We start from the raw sequence: 18,978 nt of genomic DNA on the forward strand, positions 1-18,978 counted from the left end.
ATGGTGGAAAGCTGTGATTGTGGGGTAAAAACTGTGCCAGTGTCTCTGACTGAAGTACATTCTGTTAAAAGGAACGCATACTCATATGGCTATTTCCAAAATTGTGAAGCAGATTTTAAGCACAAAGGTAAGTTCGGTGCATGCTGAACTTTAGTACACAAGCTGACCCAGTTAGAGACGAGACAACAGAGGAGCACAGCACAGTACATACCCACACTAACACCAGGATTCAGCAGCCAGTTAAGTTCAGTTCTGCCAACTGGGATTTGTCACAGACTGTGTGTTGTGACAATACCACAGTGTGTTTGTATGCGTGTGTGGGTGTGGTTTGTGGGTGTGGGTGTGGGTGTGTGTGTGTGTGTGTGTTCGACTTTGGCATAGCAGGTGAAACTTTTTGACAGTTTTAGAGCATTACACTGAAATGCAATAAATGATTATGTCTTTAGTGTATCATATTGACACCAGAGATAAAAAAAAAAATTGTACAATTATTGTCTTTTATGACCAAATCCAGCATTTATATCAAAAGCCTGTACTGGTAGAAAAACTATATGATTTCTAATGTCTCAAGACAAACATAAGATAAGCTGAAAGTTTCTGTGCCAGTGTCCAACAGCAACTTAGACACACAACATAGATTTAATTTGTGAACTAAAATGACTCTAAAGGACCACTCATACAGATTTCCTGGGCTATCATTCAGACTAAAGGTTGACATTGATCAGTCACCTATGTCAAGTAGGTATCAAGTCTTCGCAAGTTCATTTTCAGTGTACACTGAAGTGAATGCAAAATCTACAAAAACCAACATAAAATATAAAGTATAAACAAATTGTACTTTAAGGGATAAAACATCAAAATGATCTGATTTAATTCCTTTTCTGGATATGGCATTAGGCTGCAAAATGTGCACTTTTTAAATTTGAAACACATTTACATGTTAAATACTCAGCGTGTTAATATACAACATTGAAATAGCTGGTTAAAGCCATTTGTTGCCAGCTCTTACTATCAAAATTATATATTCACTGGGTAAAAACCGTAGATAACTATACAATGCACGTATAAATCAAACTACAGGTATGACACAGTGAAGTCAGAGTCTTTCATAACCTGTTAAGCGGGAAACAGGAAGATTAGAGGTTCAGTGGTTCATAACATGAACTAATCTCTGCATCTCAAACATCGAACGGCCATACCCCCACAAATCTGGTTATATGCTTTGATGATCATAGGTGTCACTGAATTATAACTGCTGACTCATATTTGAGGAAAAAAATTAAATGAAAAAGGAGAACCAGATATACCAGGATCCAGAGATACATAATTTTAGTAACAACCTGCCCCGCCCAGCTAATAAATGCCAAATAATTCATGCCAAAAAAAACCTTCACAGTGTCTGACTTGATATTGCCCTATCAAAAGAAAGACATGTCTGCGGTGTTCATAAAGTACTATGTACAGTATGTTCTGAGAAATAAGATTTACAACTGACAGGGAAATTCACTGAGGAGAGCTCAGTGTCGACGCTCATTGTACAAAGAGTCCTGAGTGGTTGATTTGCTCTTGTGACAACGTTAATGAAGTCAGCCTGACATAATTGGAGGTTTTGCTGTGTATGTGGTAGTTTGTGTAAGCACTTGCATGCATGATTCTACCTCAACAGATTTAAAGAAAATCTTGGACAAATAAGCGCATAACAATAACCATAAATAAATCTAGTCAAGTGCTACATTTAATCACAATTTTAAGGTGCTTGTACTTTACTTGAGTATCTCCATCTATGCTACTTCATACTTCTACTGCATGGCATGTATCCGACTGCATTTATGGTTAGTTTTCAGTTTGTTTTTTTTCAGCACCTTGGCAAACATCCTGACACCTTGGCATGTTTCCTTGTGCTTCCAGGACTTGATAATGAAGTACATTGTTTGACATATATTCTTAGTGTAACATTAAAAGACTTTTCAAAATTTTCTATCACACCCTGTTGTCAACCGTAAGCAGCGTGCTTCACGGCACACAATCTTAATTTTTTATCCTCAAGCACACAAACTCTTGCTAGCTTGTATGACCCGCAAGATTGAAGCATTATATTTGATTTTTTTTTTTTTTTTTTTTTTTATTAAAATTTTTTTTTTTTTTTTTTTTTTTTGTGGTATTAAAAGGTTGTCGCCTGCAAAAACCCAATTTTTTTGAGCATTTTCGTGTCAGTCAGTGGAGAGCTTGACAGGAAACATCACAGTTGCTTGAAAGACAGTTTTTTTCAAAAATCTCTAGTAAATGTCTGGAAATTCTTTTCAAAAATATTTTTCAATGTGAAATGATACCCACATGTAAACAAGTCATAAAATTTAAATTCCTTAAAACTTTGATCTTACTGATCTGTTTTATGTTTTTCACAAAATGATAGCACTGATTGTGACCTGAATGTTATTTGTTTCCTCTTACAAGACAATGATTTCAAAATTCATGTATACTTAAAAATGCAGGGAAATACAGTTATTGGTGTCAATTGAAATGATACAGATCTTTAAAGGTTTTTCTTTATTCTGGTTCTTCCAGTGTTTAATTATAATTTCAAAGGTACTTTAGAAAATCGTTGTTGGTATTCCATAAGTTGTGAGACACTCAAGCTTTCCTGGGATCACCCTGTGTAATGCTGTGGAGGGGATCACTTAATTGAGAAAACAAGTCTATTAGCAATATAAAGGCTCTGCTCATTTTCTGTTTGTCCCAGTCTTTAGCAGTCACTGCCTATTTTCTGCATGTGTGTGTGAACGTGCAAATGGTAAACTAGTGTGCAATTGCAGAGACAGAGACACAGTCACATCATGACTCCAGCTTCTGCCGCAATCAGTGGTCTAAACGAGCCAAGTCAAGGACCTGACCCACTTCACCGGCCCTCCAATATGTGTAAATAGCTACGTGGCCTACCCCAAACAGCTCGCAATGATGGGCAAACGTGCTGCTATTCTTGGAACAAGTTCCTATTTTCGCTCCTTTTTTTCCCTCAACCCTGTCACAAGGACAGCTGAGGCATATTCTATGAGAAGAGAGAGGAAGAGACAAAAATAGGGTAGATCTTGGCACCATAATCATTTTCAAAGCTCCATTGCAACCAGCTGAAAAAACATGAAACTGTGAGGCTAAAAGCTTGACACTGGGCAACTCATTTCTCTTTATTCCCACCAAGGACACCCATCTGTATGTTTCACAAGATGATTGGCTGTTGTTTGTAATTTTTAATAGGTTGATTGCATTTTAATATTTTTATTTTTATGTATTTTTTAAATGAATATATTTTGTGTTGCTTCCGTGTCCTTGGCTATAGATTGCTGCTGTTTATTGTCCTCAGTGTGTTCCTGTGACCTGTGTGTTTAATGCCTACTTGCAAACCAAAATTGGGAGAATAATAAAAAAAGCTAAAGCTGAAGCAATTGAAGCACTGGACTTAAACAGTTATACTAGCAAGGCACTTTAGCAACATTCGGGTGTAGGTAGGTAATTTTAAGCCCTGCTTATACTATACTGAACAGTGTAGAGTATTTACGTGTAATCTTATTTTACAAAGCATAAAGTCTCCTAACAAATGTTGAAGAACAGTTCACTTTCACTTTAAATTCAACCAACTGAACCAGTTTTCTTTTATCTAAATCCACCAAAAATTACTCTAAAAAAAAGCTTGACCGAAAGATTGATATACTGTATAACTGTATTAAATATGTTTAATAGGTGCTCTGCGGACATCCAATCAATGTTCCCTGTGCATTTTGAGCTGATTGACCCCGACGGAACACCTGAACAACACTATGATCAACAAGTGCTTTCCTCTTTCCCGTACTTTATCTGGAGCTGAGCATGGCCGCACCAGGGACAGGCCACCTCCACCCATCCAAGCTGCTGCCAAATATTCTGTCTCGCTCCCCACCTCCATACATGAGGCACACTGGCCCTGTTAACCAATCACAGGCTGACACAGACAGACTGCAGCTTAAAAACAGAGGCACAAGGGAAGCTGCACACATTCGAAAACCAGTCACACATGACACGTTCTAGGAGAGCACACTCAGACACACACACATACACACACAACATAATTTAGCTGTTCCTGAACATCTTATGATGTGACTGAGCTGTTTTTTTCCCCTCACCGACAGCATCAGTCAACATTTACATGACTGCAGTGAAGTTGTAATTTTAATTACACTGATTCTTTGCTGTGTTTTGCACACATCTGCAACATGTGCCTTCTGACAGCTGCCCTGCTGTTTTCTGTACTCGGTGAGTATTTTGCAATCTTTGACCTTGATTTAAGCGACACATGGAGTTCATGGATGATTTATGTATGCAGCAGTGTAATGTTTATGCCAGGGTTTTTAAACCATGTTCCAACAGAGAATAGGCATTTTTTCTTCTTACAGCAGGTCATCCCACTGATTAGTTTTTGTTCAGTTTAATGTTGTGTTTGTTAGTAACATTAGCTGCTCTTTTTCTGTTTCTACAATAACTCAGGGCCTGAAACTAACCTGTCACAAGGCGTGTTGAATTGCTCCTGGTACCAGGTTTAAGTTTCAAAATCAAAAAGTCACTGAAGATCATTTTAGATCTGTGCTTTAGTTATATTGTGAAAGTAGCAACTCCACCATTAACTCTTAATTCAAAGACTGGACTAACATTAAAGAAGTGAAAGTGGCTACCATATATAACAATGTACTGATAACAGAAACTTAAATGTGTGTACAACTACATTTAAAAACTATTTGTTTCAGCTAACAAGCAGCATAGCAAGTGATACAGTGCTTTTATGGAAAGATATTTTTATTCATTAACAGCAATTAGTCTGTGTGTTTAGCGACAATGTATCCCTAAATGGTGATGAAATGTCACAGCGGTCTTACAGAATAAGTCGGCATGTTCAGTAGACCTGCATCATGAGTGCATTTGCCATGTAAAAGTGGCATAATTCTGAAGTAAATAGATTTTCAAAATATGTACCTTTAATTGTCTGAACTTTCTCTCCCATTAATGTGCTGCCACTAATTTAAGCACACAAGCATTCATAAATAAACCAGGCAAATAACCATTAAAATGCTTATTGAAACAGGTGTAATAAGTTTGTGCACAAATTTATTACACCTGTTTCACATGCCCCTCAGAAACACACACCCTTGAATGTGTTTTTGTTTTTTCTTAATATTCTTCAACTTCATCTCCTGAAAACTTTTCAAAGGGGTTCTTATTTCCTCATATGGAAACTTAATTCAAAAAGTCCACCCATCTTTGAACCTTTTCAATTACTTTTGAACCTTTTCAAACTTATTTAAACTCTCTCAAAAATCATTCAAACTTTAAACGAGTTTCTACCTTTTGTGCTTTTTCATAAGATTTAATAGGTCTTCAGTAATTACAATTTCAGTCTTATGTTAATTGCAGACCCTGTTTTTCCCATTGTTGTGTATTAGGCATGTGCTCAGACATACAGTATAGTGTGCGTGTCATCACATTACTTTGACCATCTCTTCAACTTCAGCTATACTTCATATGTTTGAACTGCCAATTTTCAGCAAAAAGCACACATATATTATTTTCAGAAAATCTTGCCTTTTCTTGTTCTTTTTAGTAATTTCAATTGACCCTGAGGAGAAATAAGGTTACTGCTTCAGGAAGAACAATAATGAGACTCAACAGGGTGAAATTACAAATGACTCAACAAGGAATCTAATACACCGATCAGCAACAGCATAAAAACCGGTTTAATGTTGTGGCTGAACGGTATATTTTTTTTCCCTAATAAAGACATGAAGACATGTAGGATAATTGAAACTACAAAATACATTTTAAATCCCATTACTGATGCTTCAGAATGAACTCTGTCGAAAAAGGCCATGGATATAAACCGATCAGGCAGAACATTAAAACCAGTTACCTGTTTTAATGGTTTGGCTGATCAGTGTAAACAGACTATTAAAAAAAAGAGCCATGAAAAAAAAGATAGACATCAACTCATTGGCTTTTAATTATTTTAGAATATTTACAAGGAACTGAAAAAGACTTGTACGTGTAATGCTGTGTGTGTTTGTGTGCGTGTATGATTCTGTGAGAGTGGAAACACAGGAAAATCCAGCAGAAAGAAATTTATATTGGATGATTCAATTTACATCCACTGCCGAAGGAGGACAGAGTGGGACATTTATGTATTGTGGCGAAAAGTATATGTGGTGTTGAGGTCGAGGTGGTGCATGCATATGCAAATTCAGTTTTAACTCTGGAGAACTAGAGTCCATGTTAATGAACGTGACCACTAAAGTACCCTTCGTTCAAAAATGTGTTTTACTTATTGTTTTTTGGATATTTTACCTTCATAGTTTGAAATTAGAACGTTGTTTTCACATTAATGTGAATTAGGAAAGTTTATCCATGCTTAGTTTAAATCTGGAGACTTTTTGTGACATCACAACTAGTCTGGAAGCCAGTCATGGTCCAATATTCAAATTATACATGGGTGGTGTGAAAACTTGACGCCTCCAGCACAAACACACTAGACACAATGGAGTTTTCAGTGTAGTAGGTTGGAGTTTTGTTGGTTATTAATCGTATGACATGAACAATATATGCATGAGAGAGAAGAAGTAGAGGTATTTTAAGGAATTCTTAACTAGAAAATAATTATAATGTGTACCGATATTAACCTATCATTATTTAAAAATTGGCAATTGAAGAATCAAAAACATAATTTAGGGATTTACAGGATCATCCCGTATCAACTGTCTGTTTGATGAGGTGGGTTGTGCATTAACAAGTGTGGGAACGCACACTACTATCATCACTTCCACCTCATTGTCCTTTTCAGATTCCATTTCCTGTGCTGAGTTTGTGGCGCCTCTGAACATGGGAGGAGTCACAGGGCAGGTGCAGTTTGACTCCTCCTCACTGACAGCCATTGTCACTGTGTCTGGCACTGGATCCTGTGGTCCACTTAACTTTTCCCTTAGTGAGTTCCCCGTCATGTATGGCCATTATGCTCAACCTTGTTCAGAAGCAAATATTGGCTCCAGCGTTTTTGCCTTCACGGCTGATCCTGCCTCAAACTCCACCACTGATGTGTCAAAGCTCTTTGAACAAAGTCCAAACCTGGATGACTACTCCCTGACTTTGCAGACATGTAATGGCACTAAAGTGTGCACAGTTGTAAGTCGAGGTCAAACACTCTTGACTCGTCAGGTCAGGTTCACCGGACCTATCGCTGGTAACGTTTACATCCGCCTCAACACAGGAGAGAGTAATCCCAGGCTTCTTGCAGACCTTGTTACAATTGGTCAGGTTAATGCCTCACAAACCAATATAACTCTCTTTGGATCTACGAGCACCGCTGCAAGCTGTAATGTTCTACTTGGAAGCTTAGACACTTCGGCTTTGACAAATTTGGGTGTAGTGAAGGTTGGAACCCCTTCGCAACCTGAGAAGTCCCGTCTGAACCAGACCAGCTTCAGCATCAGCACTGGCTTTCTTCTCTTCCGGATGGGGTCAAGTTACAAGTGTGCTCAGATTTATAATGTCCCAGGGAAACAGGTGACTGCTGTTGTTAATATGAGAGGGATCAAAGGATATTTCAGCTTCCGTCAGGCTTCCCCGTTTGATGTCACAGAGTTGAGGGTGAATCTAACTAACTTACAGAGCAGAGTTGGCCCTTACCATGTCCACCATTTTCCTGTCCCTTCAGTCCGGTCTCCTTCATCAAGCCTGTGTTCAAATGACAATGTGGGTGGCCACTGGAACCCATTCAAAGTCAACACCAGTGACCCAACGTACCCGAAAGTCCCTGGTTCAACACATGACAGGTATGAGATCGGTGACCTAAGCGCCAAGCATATGTCCCTCGCAGGTAAAAATGAGGTGGATATAGTGTTCAAGGACTTCAACCTCCCTCTGTTTGGACAGAACAGTATCGTAGGTCGCTCGGTTGTGATTCACCAAACAGACAGTGCCAGGTATGTTTGCGCGAGCATCAGCTATCCAGGTGAAATGATCGTTGCCAAAGCCAGATTTCAGAGCCCTGTGGTTGGTGAGATCTGGTTCACCCAGCTGAAAAACAACCCTTTGTCTGACGTATCCATCTTCATGGATTTGTCTTATGGAAATCCCACAATGACAACAACCAGAAATCACAACTGGCATGTTCACACCTACCCCATCAGCTCAGAGAGGGATGATGATAAAAGGCGCTGCAGCACGACAGGTGGACACTGGAACCCCTTTAACATCAACACAGGAGACAGCAGCTATGCCCTCCAGTGTGCCCCATCCAGTCCCTTATCCTGTGAAGTGGGAGACCTGTCCAGGAAACACAGCACCATCAACCTCGGCACCAGATTGGGCGCAGTAGAAGCAAAAAACTTCTTCACTGATGTCACTTCCTGGCTGCCTGTGTCAGGCATTACTGGTCGTTCTGTGGTCATCCATCAAGCAGAAAGAGGGGGGCCAAGGATTGCTTGTGCCAACATTACAATGGTGCGGGTCCCAAAAGCTAGCTTAGGTAGCTGGTTTGGCCCTGGGATTTCCAGCGGCCAGATGTGGTTCTCCCAGGCTGTCCCACAAGGCCCCACAACTATAAACATATCCTTGATGAACCTGAACTCCTTAGCTGGGGGTTACCATGTTCACATACTGCCCATCAAACGGGGCAGTGTAGATCCCTGCTCAAACGCAAACATCATGGGCCACTTCAACCCATTAGCCTGGAACGTATCTAACTCTCCCACACCGGGAGCTGGCACTGTGGACCAGTATGAGATTGGAGACATCAGTGGGAAGTTTGGAATGCTGAATGGCCTCAACAAATCTGAGGCTCTGTACATGGACCCTAATATGCCATTAACTGGACCCTACAACATAGTGGGAAGGTCACTGGTTGTTCACTACGCCAATGGATCAAGGTGAGAACCTGTTTGTGCTTAATAGAGAAATAGAAACCAACAGAGAGGGTCAAAAGCAAAGCAGAGAAGAAAGTTTGGGGAGATATTTCATATAAAGGATGACCACAGGTTCCTATAACTGAAGAAGAAATGGTGAGCATTGTAACTACCTTGCTTTAGCCACTGACGAGACTTTTCTTAGAACATGAATGCTTTGGTTTTTGTTGCAAAAAAAAGAGAAGTAGTTGTCATTGTCTTAGCATTATATAAGATACAGAAACAGCCTACAGAATATGGTATCAATTCTAACCAACATTCGAACTTCACCACCCTGAGCGGCCCACTAGCACAGTAGCAGACTTGGTGAGTCTAATGAGGGCAATTATAGGTATAAGATGTCACAGACATTGAGTCACATCCCCCTCATGTTAGATAAGCTGCCTCATTCATTACGCATGACTCAACAAAATATTGTGAAGTAAAAAATCCTCAAGGTTAACCCTGCAGGATTTTGATATGTTTTGCTCATCTTGTTTGTGTTTTTGTGTCTTTCGTTTCCTCTGCAGAATGAGGTGTGCTGACATCTCAGCTGACAGAGATGCAGATGGACAATGGGCTATTGCGAAGGCTGTTTTCAATGGTACAGTGACTGGGACAATCCGACTGGTAAGAAACAACAACGGCTAGTCTTTTCCACTAATGGCAACATATACTGTACATTTACATTTAAATTATAATATACAGTGCATCAGTATTTTTGATAATTTTTCTGTTTTTTCCAGCACACACCATATTAAATTAAATTCTCCATGCCCCTGTGACTGATAAAAACTAACTACACAAAATGATCTCCAAGTTATGTACGAACATTAAATATTTAAAATGTCACTTTTAAGTGTGATTGATAATGTGCAAACAGTTTACACCACTGACTAAGCAATGCACTCATAACATTGTCAGACTCATGATAGCTAACATTACCCACAATGCAACTTCACCACCGACAGTTTGGTCAAGGTTTTGGGTGTGGTATGCCAGTGACACATAAAGCAGAAGGCTTTATACAACTTTTTCACAAATGCAGTAGTAATCCGCAACACCTGTAAACAGAGTTTGATGTTTAAAATAGGTGGAGTTCACCTTAAAGACAGACAACCGCTGTTCTCATCTTAACCCAGCTGCCCAACTTTTATTTCACAAGTTCAGATTGCTAAACGTTGCCATGGTGAAAAATGTCAACATGTATTTTATAGAAGTGAGAAAAACAGTGGTGATTTTGCTACACTGACACATGAAAAAGGGGGGGAAAGCAGTATTTCTGTTTCTGCCGACAATGCTTGTTTCCCCTTGCCTCTTCAGAGGCTTTGTGAACAGGTGGTATGTGTTAAAATTCCATTAATGTGTCTGTATTTGTTTGTGGCCTGAATTGAAATGGGATTTATTGCCTATGTGCAGGCAGAGATAAGTTGTTCTATGCACTGAAAATGGCACTACTATGATATTTAGGCACGTAAAATATCAACTCATCCTTTGTATCTTCATGACAGTCCATTTTTGACACTGAGATTGATTTTGAAAGTATTGTCTCAGTTCGTAAGATTAGAAATTGTTGACGACAATGCAATCATCAATTCAAGTGAAAAATCACCCAGCTCAGCCTTTCCCCAGAAGCTAAGTTATACGATTTCACAGAACACATACAAGGTTTTCTTTCTCGCTAACTTATTAGGAGCAAAGCTGCCACAAAAACATGACAGAGTATTTCTGCTGTGCTGGACAGACAGTGAATTCATTATGCCTGTGGCGGCTTGCAACATAGAGCTACAGGAAGCAGGGAGAGATCAGTAGCTTAGCTTAGCATGCGTCTGCCATGGCTAGTGAAACCTACAGGCCCCCCGAGCTAGAAAGCTCACCAAGGGAACAGCTGTCCCTGTCAGCCACCCTCCAGAGGCCCCATACTGAGCTCTGTACTACATCTATGGATAAGAGCCCAGGATACATTATCTCCAAAGAGGCCATACTATTGAGGAAAAAATTATAGTCTTTTGAATAAATGTGTTCCTTTAAACTTAATTTTCTAATTTTGCTCAATCAGATTCATCAGAAAGTCACAGAGTGAGTGTAAGAATGCTGAAAGTATGCAATATCCATAAATACCCTCTGGTCTGTATATTAACTGCCTTTATATTTCAGCAAAGAAAGCACCCAGTTCTGGTTGAACTGTTTACTATGGGAGTAAGCCGGTACACATTTAGTTTAGTCTTTCTAAATGTCTACTAATATTGGACATTTTGATTTTTCTCACTCCTAGCACCAGCAGATGTTTCCTGATGGGAGTAGCAGTGATATCACACTGGAGGTGGCACTTCAATCATCAGCAAAACAAAATGTAAGTACAGAGTCATATAGTGTACATATAAAACACAAATGCAACTAAAACATGAACAAAAATCCAAACCAGATAGACATTTTCAACAATCCAATACAAACCTAAATGCATTTCCTTGTAGCACCAACAGTCTTAAACCCTTTAACAGAAAAACTTGGAAATGAAACCTTCAAGGAAAAGTTATGAGATAGGTGAGACACTTAAAACCGCACCAGGTAGAATAGTGAAATGGACAATGACATGGAAAGTGATTAGGAAGTCGCAGGACAAAAAAATTTAACCAGGGCCGGATGGATTCAGATTCTCTTCCATATGATTCATAGTCTTCAATAATACACTATACCATTTTCAGAGTTCAATGTGAAGTAGATTTTATTGTATATTGAAACATAATACAATAAACAAGGCTGGTCCCGAAAGAAACTGGACTGTCTCAGTTAAGCATTCATTTTTATATCATTACTCTCTCCTCCTCCTGTGGGCCTAGTTGTAAGTACACTCCCATCATCACACCTCCTACGTCTGACTTTAACTGTGACACTGTTTCATCTTTGTGGGAGTTTCTCGTCATGATTAGTGACTCTCTGAAAATTAAGGGTGTCTACATTCCTCAGGAGCTGCTATCTTCACGGCAGTTGGACCTCAAAAGGATTTTGTATTCCTTGATTTCATACACCATTATATTCTGAAACATTCGTAACGTAATAAAAAAAATAAACTTTACCACTTGAATGCATACACCATAATATTTCAAAGCAAGCACTTTCCTTTATCATTCCTCCATCCTTCTCTTATTCAACACTTTTGATTCTCAGATTCTGTTTTTAATAGTAACTTACTGAACACATCTAAAATTAAAAAAAATAAATGATCCTAATCAGCAGTATATAAAAATAATGATCATATTCAGTAGTATATGAAAATACATTCCCCACAAAGTGAGCACTAACATCCAGTGCCAGGTGGAATTAATTTAGCACCCACAGAGATCCGCATTGATAGTACCAGGGTTGGGTTTTATGATGTTCAGTTTAATTTTGCAGACATACTCAGAAGTTGCTTCCCTAAGTTGCAGTATGGAGCTGAATCAACTGAAAGAGGCACTCACTTAGACAAAATTTTGGATATAGCCAGCGCCCTGTAATCTGATAAATAATATGGTGCAGGTCGATTGAAGTTCCCAGATATTTATATGTGTGTCCAGTAAATTAATTTCCTTGCCTTTGACGACAGCCGGATTAACAACAGATTATAAATGTGTGTCTGAAATCCATTGCTATGTATGCATTAAGAAACCAAAAAAACAAACAAAAATTTTTTTTTACCCATTCCTGCAGACAACTGTGGCATCCTTGTTCATCACACACAACCGTGTGGACGCCAGCAACCGCCAGTGCAACGTTGTAGGAGACACGTACAATCCCTTCAACATGACATCAATGGTGAGCCCAGGCTTTCTTCTCTTCCTGATTCTGGAAGTTCACTGTTGTGGAAGGCTGATGATAGTACTTTACTACTGAAGCTGCTAAATCAGCAGTGTAAATCTAAATCACTGTGCTTGTTTCTTGCCACTTATTATTCTGGAAACTTTAGGGCATCTTTAGTTTTATGCTATGAGACTTCATGCAGAGCTGCTTACTGTTGATATTTAATTATTATAAGTATTTAGTTTTTGTATACCCAGATATTTGCTCTGGTGATCCTAAACTAAATTTTCTACATGCAAGGAACTAAAATTTGATAGCAGCTCCTTATGACAGAAAATCTGGTTTACATTAAAGACTTTATATGAAGACACCAGCAGATCCACCATTAAAGCAACTAAAATGAAATCATATTAACTGCTTACATAATGCCAGCATCAGCCTGCTATCTGAGTGAACTGCTTAATAGATATCCCTTACAGAAATATGGTTATTTAGCAGTGCATGTTACACTCTCATGGTACTGTAATTTGTGAAATTACATGCACTTTCAAGGGCTTTCTCAATTGATTATGTGATTTATAAATTAAAAGCCTGAGTCAGAAAATAAGAGCTTCTCCATTTTCAGAGCAAATATTTATTTATTTCTGTTAATAATTAATACATTAAGATGTTACGAGGAAATTTGTATTTGCGCCTTAAATACATGTGTACAATAGGAGAAACTTTTCAAGCAGTGAAAAGAAGAAAGTGTATAATTTACAACAGAAACATTTTGATAAAATGTCACAAAACATGCATATCCAGCCGCAATTATTGTGCCAAACTGTCTCTTTTGTGTTTGATGTGAAATGTGCTTCCTTTTTTCTCCTACCCCTTCAGAACGCCAGGTGTTCATTAGAAAACCCTCTGAACTGTGTGGTGGGGGAGATATCGGCAAGACAAGGCCCAGTCAGTCTGACTGAGGGTCAGCTTTACACTGACAGTATCATCCAGCTCTCTGGGGACAACACAGGTACCACACTGACAGAGCTGTTTCAAGTGAAATGATAATAAATGTGTGCATTTGGCTGTGTTAAAAAAAGTTCTTCTTTACCAGCAATGCTAGTTCAGGAGATCTAACCTGAAAAAATGGGTTTATCAATTTTGCTGAATATCATAATATTAAAAGAACAGAGGTAGTTAATGTTTCTTTGTGTTTTTAGTGGTCCACAGATCTCTAGTGCTGAAGAATGGAGACAGCATCATTGCATGTACAGACATCCTCCCAGAATCCCCTGCAGCGGAGCAGACCTTTCTCAGTGTGACTAACTTCAGCAGGTGAGTGTAACAAAAAGTCATGCTGAATTATTGATACTCTTTCATGAAAATTCGGTGATGAATCTCACCTTTGACTTTTTGACTCTGATTGGAAAGAGTAGTTTGGAGACATGCACAATAGTTTCTACTGGCATGACTGCATGACCTCAATGACTCGTACACTCATTTGAGTAAACTAATTGGTATTTCTAACTATTTCTTAGAATTATTTAATAATTTAATTCCTTTTATTTTGATTCTTTTGTGGAGTAAAATCTTAGGTGAAGCACATTTTTCATTACGAATGTAATGTTGGCCTCTACATTTTTAAAAGTTTGAAGTTCTCTTTTTTCTTTGTGATACATTTCCTGCATAAAATGTGCTATGTGAAGACTTAGAGCATACACTCAACATGTGGACATAACAGGGAAGTAGGAAAAGTGTAATCTGGTTAGCATTTTTTTGTTATAATTTTGTACAATTAACCTTCATGGCACACAGAATAAAATGATCAGTGATGATCAACCTTAAAACACAGTTTAAGTGTTAAAATATACCATACACAAGTATGTGCGTGCCAGATTTGTGTACTGTTTATTTCGACTGAGGTCTGTAAACTGCAAAACCTGCTTAAAGTCCTTTAATTCAGAGTTGCCTGGCTTGACTCTCTATCATTTAGGAGGTTAGCACTGATCTACTCCAAAGAAAATTGAAAGGTGAGTGTCTTGTAACAGAACGTCTCTATTTTATTTCGTCTGTAGTTCAAGAGAAAGTCAAAAAGAAGGTCAAAGTCCAACACTTGTTTGGAATTTGTCAAGCAAGAAATTTTTTCTGTCAAGACTGATCATAAAATATCTGAATCATTCAGGAAAGTGGCGCAATTTGTAACCACTCCTGGCAACCACACAATAAGTCTACTGCTCAGTTCAAACAAAATTCTGTTTGATAACAAAACACATCCAGTGTGTAGATACATATCTGCATAGCATGTTGATAATCAATAATTTAATGTTTTAATTTAATCTCAGTGTTACTCATGTCATTATGTGTTATAGGTAATGAAACAATCCAAGATAAGGATGTAACTTTTTCCTCATCACAGAGTCACTAATTGTGAACGTTGCATTTTTCAGTTATCGCATTATTTTATGTGAGACTAAAAGATTCGTATTTCTTTGAGAAGAGGTACTGTTCTGCTTTCAAATATGCTGATCAAATGCATTGGTCTGAAACGCCCTTTTACTACATAACTGGATTCCAGCTAATTTGGTGGCTTGGGTTCACATTCATTTACTGACATTCCATTACACTTTAACTATTCACATGAACTCAGACTGACGTCATTATGTCTTAATGGTGAGCAACAGAAATTCATGATACATCGACCATTAAAACATGACTCATGTATTAGTAACCCATCATATAAGAATGTGTTTCATACCTTACGTATTAAATGTTAGCAAGGAGTCATTATAATTACTGATGAGCACTAAACACCTTCGTTTGATCAGATCTGGATCTGATCGGAGGAAATACAATGAAAACGACGTATTTCCTAGTTTCTCCAGGTAAATATTATATTATGTGACAACTTCATTTATTTTTGTCCAGATATGACTTCCGTAGGAGGGTAGCAGATGTCCTGCAGTTGGAAATAGCAAGAGTCACCATCCTGCCCAGCTCTCCCCTCTCTGCAGCAGGTGGAAGGTGCCAGCGAGTCAGCTTCATGGTATCTGGTAAGGCAGGAACACTCTAAAAAAGGATTTCCCCCTTTCAACACACCAGTGTGTCTAATTTGCAATAAAAGGGCAATTGTGTGACATTTTTACACAGCACAGCTTTGCAACAAAAAACAAAAAAAAGTAGGTGGCATTGACTTTGGTTAGGTGGCTTTCCCTTGAAAGTATGCACTGACTAACCTTACTTCTGTACTTTGAGGATATTTTGTATCTCTAGAAACAACAGGCTGTCCTCTCTGTAAGGTTAATGAGGACATGGGAGTGCCAATTCTGAAAAAAAAAAATCAGTCTCATTGGAATATTTATCATTAAGATCATATTAGTTTATCATTACTTTTGATCATTGAGATCAAAAAGAAATTTGCATATGGAAAAAGGAAAAATAGATGATTTACCAGAGGAAGTGCATCATACTGATAATGTCTGCATTACAGCCAGGACTAGTAGGTACTGTAAAGGTTTTTTGTGTGTGATATCATACGAATCTATCGGTTTTTTGTGTGTGATATCATACGAATCTATCGGACTGTATGTACAACATGTGACTATAAATGCTTTATAGATACTTTAGGCCTCCAGGAGCTATCTGGGCAAGCAGTGTGCCCAGAGTGGCTGTGTTCATCAGGACAATGAACAATTATGGGCATTGACAATCTTTAGAAAACCTGAAAAATTGCCCAGTAACTTGACACTGGAGTTGAGTGTCTTTGTGTCTCATTTTCTGTCCCTTCCTCTATCCCAGGGGGGAACAGAGAAGTATCTGTACAGGGGTTTCACACAGTATAGCACAGGATGGGCATTTATGCCCTCAGAAGTCTCCCACAAGGTGAAGAGTTTACTATTGTGATCATTCCCGAGAAGGCCTCCTTTACTGTGACTGCGTGCATGACAGTAATACAGTAGAACGACGCAGACCCGAGAGTTTGCAGAGAGCATATAGCAGAGAGTGTGTGATGAAAACTAAACTAATTAACAGCTCAAGCACTGCCTCTTTTTATGAGAATTGGTGGCAATGATTTTTCTGAAGCAAAAGTACCTGAAAGGCAATCACACATACAGGACTTACACATATACAGGACAAGTTATTTGGGTTTTTTTTTTCCTGACACATTAGATATGCTCTGCAGAACTTCTGATATATCATCATCTGACATAGTGATGGAAAAGCAAGTCCATAACTGCTTTTAGACTCAGCTACAGTTATTATAAAGTATAAGAAATCTGCAGTTGTGTCTCGGACTGCCTTAGTCTACGTGTAATTGAGAATTGCACATTGTCTGTATCTTAAAGGGGATATCAGCAAAGAACTTCTGAAATCTGTCAAAACCAGTGAGAAGATGGGCATGTTCAGAGAGTCTGATTCATGTACAAGTAAGTATGCTCCATACAGTAATCATACAGAAGTTTAAACTGCACTTTAGCTCCATAATGAGAATGTGAAATTGTTAATGTATTTAAAAAAAAACAACTGAACTCCTACTTTCTTGGACAGTTTAACTTGTATTTGTGAATACAACCGACTCTTGAAACTAACATTTCCTGTTCAACAAATATTTGAGGGAGATAGAGCACAACATCCATCCATCTTGTGCAAGGTCTTTATCTGACTGGCCAGATTTTCCACATTTACCAAAATGGTATAGGTAATTTACTCCAGATTAGTTTCAGACTGGTAAAAAATTACAGTAAACACATGCTAGAGCTGAACTTCAGTAAATGTACGGATGAAAATTGATTATAATAAGACGAGCTCCGAGTACAAAATAACAGACAGAGTCATAGCCTCTTTCAATATTTAATTTCTTGTTTGAGTAACCTCTGGACACCTTTCTGATTTCTCCTCAGGAAGTGCGGGTATGCCGCTGGTGGCAGGAAGCTTTCTTCTTGGCTTGATGTTTGCTGCTGCCTGCCTGCTGCCATCTTCGTCTTTTTTATAACTCAGAGATTCAGACACGCCATGCATTGTCAGGGGGGATACATGGACCCTCATACTGTAAAACTGTGACTATGTGATGTGAAATATGAAATCTAGCCGATCAAATAATGGTTTAATTATGGATATTAATTATCAAACAAATAATAACTGTCTCTTTGTACAAATTTTGCAATCAAATAAGGATCTTGCCATTTTACATTTAATTTTTGTAATAACCATTCTAAGCAACAAGCTGTTCCTTAACTGTTCAGTGTAACTTTTAAAAAAGCTTCGGGTTTTTCACAACAGATATAGCTCATATTTTATTGGAGTGGAGTAAATGCATTCTAATTTCAGCTTTCCAGACTTTTTCTTTATGTATGCACTATCCATAAATCCATGTCAAATTTTGTGTAAATATATGAAAAATTTTATATAAAATACAATAATGTTTCTATGCCTTGTGCCAACAATCACTGTGATGTTTTCCTTGCTTTAAATCCCGAAACATCTCAGCACTAGTAAATATAGCAGGGCAGTAATCCTGTGATGTATCTTAAGAGAGGAGCATCATTCATATAAAACGTTGATCCCCCCCTAGAATGGCATCCTTTAAAGGGGTTTGTGAGTTGTAACTAATGACTTTATTAATGGTTCCTAAACCATTTTCTAATGCTGTATAGACCAGTTGTGAGCCCTTACATTGTTGGCTGCCAAAATCTACCTTGCTATTGTTCATCTTCCTCCAGCAGGACCCTTGCTTGGTCTTTCTGGCTCCTTAGTTCTTTAGGTAGACTGTTCCAATAGACTGTTTGACCTTTGATGTTTTGGAAAAAGTGCTGCAGAGCATCTGGACCAAAATCCATTTATTTACAACTCATTATCATTTCCAACAAATTACAGTGGATTGTGGCAAAAACCAATCAATAAAGCATTATTTATTTATTTATATAATAAAACTATTAATTAAAACATATAAACTTTTATAAAGAAAAGTGATACATTTAGGTAGAAAAAAAAAAAGAAAAGAAAAAATTTACACAGTCCTATGATAGGACTTTAATCTTACTGGTACCAATAAATGATCCTATGGAGCCACTTAACTGACAAAAAACTGTAAAAGTTTATCAAATTAGTTAAAAATACTGCTGATTACATTAATAAACTAGACTGGCTCTCAGTAAAGCCCATATCTCTGCCAAGGTGTAAAAATGCCGTATCTTGCAATGTTAAGGAAAGTGATAAAAAATTCCTGGATCCTCCTCGTTTAACTGAATCTGCACCAAAATTTAATGGG

The 18,978-nt window shown here is 38.1% G+C and overlaps 1 protein-coding gene across 2 annotated transcripts in view; it reads left to right on the plus strand.

Moving 5' to 3' along the window:
• cusr (Copper-only SOD repeat protein) overlaps positions 1–18,076 on the plus strand; it is an 18,811-nt gene extending 735 nt beyond the window's left edge. The window contains exons 1-10 of one of the 2 annotated variants that reach the window (XM_040145040.1): positions 4,231–4,284; positions 6,854–8,936; positions 9,482–9,581; positions 11,227–11,304; positions 12,642–12,746; positions 13,611–13,743; positions 13,934–14,048; positions 15,639–15,763; positions 17,057–17,137; positions 17,612–18,076. In XM_040145040.1, the coding sequence (XP_040000974.1) occupies positions 4,245–4,284; positions 6,854–8,936; positions 9,482–9,581; positions 11,227–11,304; positions 12,642–12,746; positions 13,611–13,743; positions 13,934–14,048; positions 15,639–15,763; positions 17,057–17,137; positions 17,612–17,703 (2,952 nt within the window). In that variant the 5' untranslated portion in view covers positions 4,231–4,244 and the 3' untranslated portion in view covers positions 17,704–18,076. Of the gene's footprint in view, positions 1–4,230; positions 4,285–6,853; positions 8,937–9,481; positions 9,582–11,226; positions 11,305–12,641; positions 12,747–13,610; positions 13,744–13,933; positions 14,049–15,638; positions 15,764–17,056; positions 17,138–17,611 lie in introns of those variants that run through there. The other variant, XM_040145037.1, reaches the window with a different exon arrangement.
• The last annotated feature ends 902 nt before the right edge of the window (positions 18,077–18,978 follow it).

This window comes from Xiphias gladius, chromosome 15 (assembly GCF_016859285.1).
Source record: "Xiphias gladius isolate SHS-SW01 ecotype Sanya breed wild chromosome 15, ASM1685928v1, whole genome shotgun sequence".
In the NCBI taxonomy this organism is placed as follows: Eukaryota; Metazoa; Chordata; class Actinopteri; order Istiophoriformes; family Xiphiidae; genus Xiphias; species Xiphias gladius.